This window comes from Otolemur garnettii, unplaced genomic scaffold, assembly GCF_000181295.1.
Source record: "Otolemur garnettii isolate 467f Iridium unplaced genomic scaffold, OtoGar3 scaffold00018, whole genome shotgun sequence".
Taxonomy (NCBI): domain Eukaryota; kingdom Metazoa; phylum Chordata; class Mammalia; order Primates; family Galagidae; genus Otolemur; species Otolemur garnettii.
The window spans coordinates 12,641,195-12,652,453 of NW_003852413.1; the positions used below are offsets into that span (position 1 = coordinate 12,641,195).

The 11,259-nt window shown below is 40.4% G+C and overlaps 1 protein-coding gene across 1 annotated transcript in view; it reads right to left on the reverse strand.

Annotated features, from left to right (window-relative positions):
- Window positions 1-275: 275 nt before the first annotated feature.
- The window catches only part of GNA13 (G protein subunit alpha 13), a 43,770-nt gene continuing 32,786 nt past the window's right edge, over window positions 276-11,259 (reverse strand). The window contains exons 3-4 of the mRNA XM_003786181.3: window positions 10,513-10,563; window positions 276-4,277 (exon numbers count right to left, since the gene is read on the reverse strand). Coding sequence (XP_003786229.1) covers window positions 3,705-4,277; window positions 10,513-10,563 — 624 coding nt within the window. The 3' untranslated portion in view covers window positions 276-3,704. The remainder of the gene's footprint in view (window positions 4,278-10,512; window positions 10,564-11,259) is intronic.

Sequence of the window (11,259 nt, forward strand, 5' to 3'; positions counted from 1 at the left end):
GTGCTTTTAGTTAAGCAGCACAACACAAGGATGGACCATTGTGATTAATGGAAGGCAACAGGATGGAATGATGGGAAGGAGATGAAGCCACAGGGTACTAAGTCCGAGGATGGAATGATGGGAAGGAGACGAAGCCACAGGGTACTAAGTCCGAGGATGGAATGATGGGAAGGAGACGAAGCCACAGGGTACTAAGTCAGATTTCCTTTCCAACTGGAAAGACACCAGCAGAAGTATTCTTGATTCTTCAAGTAAAAGAAATGAGAAGGTAACAGTGACTTTCTCTAAATTTATTAGGGAGTTTGTTACAAATGTTTGGGCTTTACAGACATGATTGCGTGGATTCAAGAGAGAAATTAAGAGTTAACACTGATAGTTAGCCTTCTCGTTACATACACAGAAAGAACGTTGCTACAAGTTGCAAGGGAGAGAATCTTGTTTCAAATGACTTGGTTTGGGGTTTTGTCTAAATGTATCATTATACAATGGAAGCACCAATTTGAGGGTTTCTCAAATAGTGATTTGAGCTTCAGGACATAACAGCATAACGTGGTTAACTTTATTCTTCACATAAATAAGGCATAACCGGATATGTGTGCTAGTGCTGAAAATACAGTCTATCAAAAGCATAAATACAAAGATTTGGGCATATATTGAAAGTTAAGATTTCCTCATTCCTTTAAAAAAAAACTGTAAGGGCGTATGATTTCTGTTGAATCTTTTATCATGTTTTCTAATTATTTCTGGTATTAAGGTGATCTTACTTCCTTCTACTTTAAACAAACCACTGCCACCAACTGAAGAGAGGTTACCCAAATGGCTCTAATATGAGAGACTGATCAGAGGACCCTCTCTATGTAAAGTGTATGCCAGTGCAACTTAGAATGAGACAAAATCATCCTCTTTATTCCACGTTGCCTTCTTTGGTTTGCAGTTGCACTCTGGCGATCAAGTACCCTTTCCAGATAACACCATTGAAACGAAGGTTTCAATTTAATGTGGTATTTGGCAGACAGTAAGAAATTCAGGTTATTACAAATAATGATTAAGCGGCAGGGGTTGCCTTGTATCATTTAGATCTTCAGAAAACATTAGGCAAAACCCTTTCCCTATAAAAATTAAGGTTAAATTTGTGGTGTTCGTGCTTTGTAAGGCAACTCTGTATCCTAGACATTCCTTCAAGGTCAATGAAGACACTTGTGTGATATTTCTTCAAAATTAAAAGAGAAGGCATTCAGATTTAAGAACAGCATGTCATAGAGAAAGAGGCACATTTATCGCAAATCAGAACCATAATGATTTAGCAAATCAAACACACACCAAAAGATTTGAAATGTAAATTACTGTTTTGGAGACTGGAGGGAAGGTGGCACATGAAGATTTCCATTCACTACATTTTATCTCCCTCTTCATACACTTGTATTTCAAAAAGATCTAGTTTTCATGATACAGGTTATGGCTCCTTCCAATGGTCTCACAGCACGGCGTGTAAGAGGATGTGGGCCACAGCCTTCAGATTGACCCTTCCATGTCTAGTGAATGTCTGTCTGAACAAGCTTAAATTAACAGAAGGAATTTACTGCCTTAGAATATATTCTATACTCTCAGACATGACACACTTTAGCGAAGAAACTGCAAATGCCAGAAATAATACTGTACCTTTTTGGTTGGTATTTTACGAGTTTTTGGTGGTAAGTTAACATGGAGAAGAAACTTGGCAATGTATGCTTTGTCAGGCAATTATTCCTATCAGAGATCTTGAATAAGACAAGTGTCCTCTTTCTGAAGGAATCTAACTTCAATCTCCACTGGGGGTTAAATGTTTTGGCCATTCAGTAAAGATTATTTGCTCAATTCATACATAGACTCTCCACAAACAGTCCAAACGTGACTGTGTACATATTCAGATATTCATTAGCACTGAAATTATGCTAACCTTGTAAATTATAAACAATGTATTCTTTTTGGCAAGAAGCACTAGATGTGGAACTATTCAAACACAGCACAAATTATACTAGGAACACCTATACTGTGAGTATGTCACTCTATTTCATCTGTAGCTCCCGTCTTACCATGGCATGAAAACACTGCAAGTTACATGGATATGATGACAGTGGAACTTCAAATGCAAGAAAGTCAGGTATTTCCAGAACAACCCCTGGTGAGCTCACTGAAAAGCCCTCCTCTCATACCACACAGCAAGACAGAACAAGAACCGTTGGCTTGCAAAGGCTGGTTGATCTACAGTGTTGACCAATCATTTAAGGACTGATAAAATACCTGAGAACATACAGTAAAGGAACAGATATCACAGTCTTACTCAGAATTTTCAGGAAAAGCAAAGTTGTCAGACTTTTCAAACTGTCCTCACTGCATATAACCTATAAGCCATTCTGATGAGTTCACTAGGAACGAATTTGTAATCACAAGGCTAACTCATGGGTAAATTTTAATTTGATAAGCAGTGTGGGGAGGTCAAATCCTTAGATGTAAACTAAAAAAAAATTACTACTTATCCTTAGAGGCATCCTTAAAACATTTAAAATACACCTCAAAAAAGCTGGCCTTTCATAAACAATAATTATACAAATGTGTATATACTATAGCTGTGAAAGACACACCAAGAATGAATAGGAATCTCAAATGCCTTCTTCAATAGTCTGACAGGAAAACACAGCCCTTGGTAAGCTCCAAATAAACAAGAAAAAATCCCGCAGTTTGGAGTGGACGGGAACAGACAGGACAGAAAGAGATGTTCGTGATGACACCACACTGATTTCCTATAGGAAAGACCAAATCAACTGAGCTGGACTTAAGAGTAAAACACATAACATTCTGGGATAGGTAACTTTATTTAGAAAGTTCTGTTACCAAGTTGCTTGCAGTTTTTAGTTGCTGCTATGGCCAGAATGTGTCACAAATGGCACATTAAGTTACATAATAATGAAATGAGAGGGGCAAATTCTATTTCACTTGTTGCTTGTGATCAGAGCACTGTATACAGCATTGCTTGCCTTTTGCTCCCCTGTGCCACTTGTGAACTTTGTCACCAGCATCAGACCAGAAATCTTTATGTAAACTTTAAAACACTAAGAACATCACACCTTCAGAAACCACAGAAATTTAATAACAATTTTGTGTATAAGGAATTAAAAAAAAAAAAATAAGGCTAAACCTGTGTAAGTCTATAGAATGCCATTCCTTAGGTCAAACTTTTTTCCAACAGCCCTTTCAAAATAGGAGGTCACCATAAAAAAACTAGACAACAAGAGTAGCTCTGTGTAAGGCAGACAGAAGGTATCTTACTTGTTTAGAACTGTTAGAATCCCTCACCTCATACCTACAGTAGTGAAGGACACTTTCTGTACTTGGCACTATAGGCGGATTCAGTTTGAAAAGTGGAAGGATTTAAAGCCTGAAATATACCTAGTCTGAGGCTGGCCAGGAAGTTATAACTCACTTCAGGGGGAGCCATGGTGAAACAGATTACAGCCTGCATTTCAACAAATCTTGGCGAGAGTTATTCAATAGCTTTCAGCCACAAACCAAAGGCCACAGGAAAAAAAAGACTAAGATTTCCAAGAAGTTAAACACAGAATCAAGATTTTTCTAATTCCTGTTGTAAACTGCTATTTAAAAAAACAAAACAAACAGAAAACAATCAAAAACACAAAAAGGTATTACAATAGCGAGTCTTTTGTACATCACTGTAGCATAAGCTGCTTGAGGTTGTCATGAAGAATAGTATCCTTCACATCCCGGAAAACAAGGCGGATGTTTTCCGTGTTGATAGCAGTGGTGAAGTGGTGGTACAAGGGCTTCTGCTGCTGGTCCCGGCGTTTGTTCCGGAAACATTCCACCAGGAATTTTTGGACGTCTCTTAAGCAGTGGGGATCCCCTTCAAATTCTAGGAAATAGTCTTTGATGCTCACAATTTGTACTTTCTCCTCAAGCAAGTCTGTCTTATTTAAGAACAGAATTATGGAGACATTGCTGAATACCCGGTTATTGACGATTGTTTCAAAAATGTTCAGGGATTCTGTAAGGCGATTGGTCAGTCGATCTTCCATAAGCACCTGGTCAAATTCACTTGAGGAAACAAGGAAAAGTATCGATGTCACACTGTCGAAGCATTCAAACCAACGTTTCCTCTCTGACCTCTGACCACCTACATCAACCATTTTGAAAGGAACATTTTTAATTTCAAAGTCGTACTCGTGAATGCCTTTGGTAGGTCTTCTGGCAAGCAGAATATCTTGTTGTGATGGAACGTAATCCTGAAAAAGAAAAAAAATAGTTTTATATTTAGTAATCCGAAGTAATTATTAGAATTAATGGACCACTAACTGGCCCAGTGAATGGACCTATAAGCAAAATGACAGTTTCTGATACATCAAAGCATCAATACTATTATTATTGTAAAATGGCAAAATACATGGCTTAGCCCCTGTAGCTCAGCAGCTAGGGTGCCAGCCATATATACCAGAGTTGGTGGGTTCAAATTCAGCCCAGGCTTGGCAAAAAACAATGATAACTACAACCAAAAAATAGCTGGGCACTGTGGCAGTCCCAGCAACTTGGGAAGCTGAGGCAAGAGAATCACTTAAGCCCAAGAGTTTGAGGTTGCTGTGAGCTGTGACACTACAGAACTTTACCAAGGGCGACTGCTTGAGATTGTCTCAAAAAAAAAAAAAAAAAAAAAAAGGCAAAATACATTAAAATGTTAGTTTACAAAGACTGGTTCAAAATTCACAGCAAATAGCTAGCATATGCTTTTGTTTTCACTCCTGCAACACACCTCAAATTCAATTCTTATCTACCAGCTGTCCTCATCCACCCCTACTGCTGTATATCCCAGTTTCAGGTTCTGTCCACTTCCCTCTAACCCAGCGGTTCTCAACCTGTGGGTAGTGACCCCTTTGGGGGGTCAAACGACCCTTCCACAGGGGTCGCCTAAGACTATCCTGCATATCAAATATTTACATTACGATTCATAACAGTAGCAAAATTACAGTTATGAAGTAGCAACTAAAATAATTTTATGGTTGGGAGTCACCACACATGAGGAACTGTATTAAAGGGTCACGGCATTAGGAAGGTTGAGAACCACTGTCCTAACCCATCCTAATCATTCCTGTACTATGCACCCGCCTGCATGACTTAGCATTTCTATACTAGGTCACTCTATGCTATCCTTGCTGCTACAGTACATGTGTAAAAAAACACTTTATCTAATTCATCACTTTGAACCTTTTCCTAGGTTTGTTCCCAGGGTACAATCTAAGTAGGTATTATTCAAGCTCCCTCATTTATTGACCCAAGAATTTACAACTAGTCACCTGCTCTGAGTGTGAGGACCTCTGCCTATGAAATGGCATCACACCTGGCCTGTCTACCTCAGAGGGAGGGTTGTTGCAAAGGTCAAGTGTGCTCCTCTCTGAATTCTTGATCAGTGAACTCTGAGCCTGAACAAATGGAAGCTCAGGTCACACGAGTCTCCAGCTACCTGTTGGTGCACTTCCTTATGCAATGTAACTGGTTCTTCCTTCTAGTCTAGTATTTTTCCAGAACTCTGACACAGATTTTTGGCAATATGTGAACAGGAGAGCTTTTCATGTTCATCATCAAGGTCAAAATACTTTAAAAACCAAGGCAGGGCATGGCACCTGTGGCTCAAAGGAGTAGGGTGCTGGCCCCATATACCGGAGGTGGTAGGTTCAAACCCGGCCCTGGCCCAAAACCGCAAAGCAAAAAAAAAATAATAATAATAATACCAAGGCTGGATTTTAAAACAATGCTGACTGTTATTCACTATGTTGCACTTTATGCCTTTCTGAGTAGTATATTATGATTTTGAAATTTCACTACAACATGAATACTCATTTCCTTAAATGGTGCAATGGAATTAAGAATTTAAAAAGTAGGCAGTTCTTAGTTACTGGCAACCCACAGCCGATCGTTAAATAACTCCAGGACTCTGATACAGTGTTGGCTTTCTCATGTTTTCTTCCAGCTTCTGTTCACATACAGGGTGGCCATAAAGTTCACATGCAACTTTATGACCATGTGTAAAGTTCATTTTATATAATCAGCGTGTATATACAATTTTCAGCCTGCCTCCACATTTCTACTTAATATTTTATCATGCACTATTCCACACGCTAATACTGTCATACCTCATTTTAAAAAACTATAAAATACATCATGTGCATTAATGTGCAATAATTTATATTAATATTCCCTACTGATGGTCAATTAACAGAAATACTGGAATAAAAATTCTCATGCAGGCTGGGCATGGTGGCTCACGCTAGTAATCCTGGCTCTCTGAGGCCAAGTCGGGAGGATCCCTTGAGCTTCGGAGTTCCAGATCAGCCTGAGCAAGAGCAAGATCCCATCTCTACTAAAAACAGAATTGGCTGGGTGTTGTAGGACACCTATCGTCTCAGCCACTGAGAAGGCTGAGGTAGGAGGATCACTTGAGCCCAGGAGTTTAACTGACGTTGATGTGAGCTAGGTTGAGGCCATAGCACTCTACCTAGCCTGGATAACGGAGTGAGACTCTGTCCTCATCTCACCCCCCCTCCCAAAATTAAAATTAAATTCTCATGCACATAATTTTTTTCTTTTAGACTATACATGATTCTCAAAAAGGTTACAAACACTTATTGCCCAATTGCTTTCCAGAAGGTAGTACCAATTTACAACAAATGTCTTATGTGTGCCAGCTACTTCATTAACAATTTTTTTAACTTCATAAAAAGAAAAAGTTCTCTACTTTGTTTTTATGAAGAGCTAAGAGGCTCAGCGCCAGCAGCACAGTGGTTATAGCGCCAGCCACATACCGGAGGGTGGTAGGTTCGAACCCGGCCCAGGCCAACTAAACAATTGCAACAAAAAAACAGCTGGGCATTGTGGTGAGTGCCTGTAGTCCCAGCTTCTTGGGAGGCTGAGGCAAGAGAATCGCTTAAGCCCAAAAGTTGGAGGTTGTTGTGAGCTATAACACTACAGCACTCTACCAAGGGTGACATAGTGCAGCTCTGTCTCAAAAAAGAAAAAGAGCTAACACTCTAGATAGGACGCTAAAGGTTAATTCATTGGAAGCTCGGGACAATGTAATGAAGGGCTAACTGGTCTGGCTGAGTGGAGTGTGTTATAAGGACATGCACACACTAGCTGTGTGACTGGGGCTAGTCATTTAACCTCTCTGTGTCTCAATTTCTTCACTTGTAGAGATAACACTGACCGGGTTGCTATTAGAACTAAATGAGAAGTGATTACGTGAAGTCAGTAACAACTGTGCATATCTGCTGTCACCTGTTGCTAATACTGTTGCCACCACTGCCACAGCTAAAGGGAGGGCAGTCAAAGACGGCTGGAAAAGCCAGGCACAGATACTTCCATCCAAGTTCGGTTTCCAAACTCTCACTGGCCATTTGTGCTTAACCATCTGTTCAGGACCAAACACACCCATGGAAACTCACGTTCTTCCTCACCACTCCTCTGACTGCCCCCGTCCCCCGGCGCTGGGCGCTTTTCTTTCTGTTCCCTCCCCTCCCCCAGCCTCAAGTCTTCAACTGTCTTGGATTATTCGCTATCATCTCTTTGTCTGTATCAAATCCTGCTGTTCCTTCCTTGATCCTTACATGTTTCCTTTGCTCTTATTTCTACTGCCCCCACTTTTTATCATCTCAGAGGTGGCTGCCATCTCCTCACTAGTTTCTTTGTCTGGAATGTGTCACATTTCTGGGATCTATCTCTAAGCCATTCCATGCCTGTCCAAGACTAAACCAACCCTCCTGCACCAGACCCAAACTCTGCTGATCCACTTTCAGGGTCTTCCTTATGCTTTGTTTTCTGGACTCAGAGTCTGTTCTGCACTGTTCAAGCTCACCACAGTGCCTAGCATCAAGGCCTGCACAAAGCTTCATGTTTTAATACCATTACAAGTTCATTCATTTGCCCAACCGCACAAGTGTAATGAACAATGCATAAAAACTCAAGCTACTGCCTCCTAGAAATCTGCTTCTACAAGTGAGAGCCAACACTCCCCAAATCCTTCATCAGGCAGATGTGCCTTCTAAAACTAAACACAGCCCGCTGTCTGCCATCTCCTCTTTCCATCTGTAAATCCAGTCCACCCTCAGCCTGTCCAGGCTCACCTACTCTTGTGCTAGTGGCAACCATTCCAAGATCTCTCTCTCCAGTCCATGAACTAATAATATATTCGTGATCAGCATCATTTAATTGTCTTCTGCTTGTTTCATGTACAGGGTGGACATAAAAGTCACGTGCAATTTAAAATAGTTTAATACAGTTCTGTTTCCCTGACAGATCAGGCTTCTTAAATGTAGGATAAAAGAACAAAACAGCTAATATCGAGCATTTACTACATAGTACATTATTACACCTTCTGCGTTTATTTCACATCACTGTCCCATAACCCTACAAGATCAGTTCTCCTAGGTCAGGGATGAAGAAATTATAGTTTAGAGATGCCCGAGGTCACACAGAGCTAGCCCGTGATGGAGCAGGGGGTGGGAGCCCAGGCAGTCTGGCTGCAGAGCCCACATTCTTGACACCCATGCTGTTCCCACTCCACAGGGCCACAGGACTCAGCAGGCTTTTGATGAGTCTGGTACTTTAGGAAGAAATGGAACAATCCTGTGATTTGGCCCAAGTTTATTCTATTTTTTCCCCTTTCTCTTCCCTAAAAAGAGAACATTAAGTTTACACTCATTTCCCCTATAACTACATGCTGATCACAACACTTTTTTCCTTTTATTCCAGATATGGTCTTAGAATTGTTCACATCAGAGGATTCCAAGTAACCACTACAAACTGACTGGGGTTGGCCTGGGCTCCCTCACTCAGAGGCTGTTTGTTGAGAGCTTACTTTATGCCAGGTATAGTTACCAGGTTAACCATGGTTACCTGGAACTCTCAGCTTCACAATCAGGAAATGAGGTCCTTGCACTTATAGAAATAGATGAGTAAAACCAAGGTAACTGTCAACTATAACATGCACAATGAAGGAAAAAAGCAGAAGTTGATACTGAGAATGAGAGGCGGAGACCTACTTTGAATGATGTGCTCAGGGAAGGCCTATCTGAAAAGGTAAATCGAGAAGGGCAGGTCAAGTCAGCACCACGTGAATTGGAAAATAAGAAGTAACTCTTATACACTTAGTTTACTACTAAGGCTTCTCTCCATTTGGCTTATATCTAACTTTGTTTAAGGCTTACAATCTGACTTGGTGAAAAAGTGTTAATAAAATACATCTTACGACAAAGCTTCACTGATGTGGACCGAAATGAGTAAAAACCAAACTACTAAGGTATCAACTTGTGAAGGAACCTTGTATCTAGGAAACTGGAGGAATAAAATCATATTGGCTTAAGGCAAACAAATGCAATTTAATAAAAAGGAAACATGTAAAAATGAACCTGCTAGGGCAAAAAAAATGCATACTTTTCCACACGTCATTGCTACTTCATTGCTACTTTCCTACTTGCAATGGGTTCGTTTGTGCTTTCTTTCAGTTATATTTTTAAAGTTAAAAATCTCAAAGAGCCACAAGACCCTGATTTTAGTATTTACCCCTCAGATCCAGCAGCTCTGAGATGATGCTAGGCTGGCTCTGGCTTCCTGGCTGCTGCAGGCAGAGCAGCTCCACTTTGCCTAAGTTTGTAACAGAAACTTGCTTTACAGGGAGGCAAACGAAGCAACACTAAATTTAGTAAGTAACAAATGACCCTAAACCAACCATTTTCAAAAATTTTCTAAGCAAACACAAAACAAAATAAAAAAGCCCTCAATTTTCTAAGTAGTAAAACCTTTTCTTCCAATGAACTCTTCTGCGCATGTCTGATACAGGGAGCAGACAAGCAGGGCTGCTCCTCCTGGAAGTCAGGGCCAGCCAGAGTTCCAGCTGCTGGCTCCAGGAATACACTACAGGAAAATAATTGACTCTCTTTCCAAGCGTGACTCCCTCCCCACATCCTGCAGTCCCCTCAGCAGGCCTTCAGAATCTACTCTGCAACTTAACCCAAAGGGGACATGAACTGGAAAATGTCATTGCTGAAAGGTTTGGAAATAAATCAACTCATTGTGTTCCACTTCTGCTTATAAAATACAATGAAGTATGACAGATAACGTGCAATCTCACTTTCAGATATAAACTTCTTTCTCTAAATGGTTTTATTTCCACTAAAAATGGATAGGGCATTTCTAAAGGAAATGGTAGGAGGAGAACAAAAGGACTGCTGTCACTGACATGTAAGCATTTTGTTCATTTTGAAAAAATAAAAATCATTCAATATTCTTGCTAGCAATCACTCTAAATAAAGTACAAAGAGTAAGAATACTAACATTAGGAAAAAGAAACTAGATAGCCTAATATGTATAATCTTGCTGCAGTCTTCCTAACAAGCCATCCCCAAATTAAACACTGACATCCTGACTAGTGCTTTCAAATGGCAATAAACATAAACATTCAGTTTAAAAACTTACTGGTTCTCCAAGTTTATCCAAGTTATCCAGGAAATATTTTACAGATTCACCCTAAAAACAAGAATAAGATAAATAATTATTGGGGTTTAGAAATGGAAGATCTTATTACAACAGTTTGTATTATACTGTCTTGTTGTACACTTATCCAAACATATTTTGTTTAGTAATCAACTTCAGACCGAATAAACCTTCCTGAAAACATAAAAGGCCTGCACTGTCACCAAGTGCCAAATCTGCAGAGGCTGCTTGATCCCACCGGTGCTTTACATATGTGACACCTGAGTGACACTTCCTTATGGACCAGATTACATGCATGCTTTCCGATATAACTATGTATCCACAGAGAAGAGACATAATTAGAAGTTGAAAACTGCTTTTGGGATAAACATAAATTTACAGCTAAAAAAAAAAATTTTTTTTGTTTTGAGACAGAGCCTCAAGCTGTCCCCATGCGTAGAGTGCTGTGGCATCACAGCTCACAGCAACCTCCAACTCCCAAGTAGCTGGGACCACAGGCGCCCACCACAACGCCTGGCTATTTTTTGGTTGTAGTTGTCATTGTTGTTTGGCAGGTCCGGGCTGGATTCGAACCCTCCAGTTCTGGTGTATGTGGCTGGTGCCTTAGCCACTTGAGCTACTGGCGCTGAGCCAGTTTTCTCATCTTTAATATAATATCCATCCCACAAGTTTGGGGGAACGATCTGATGAGCGCACACAGTCAGATGCCTGGTATAGTGCCTGGCACAC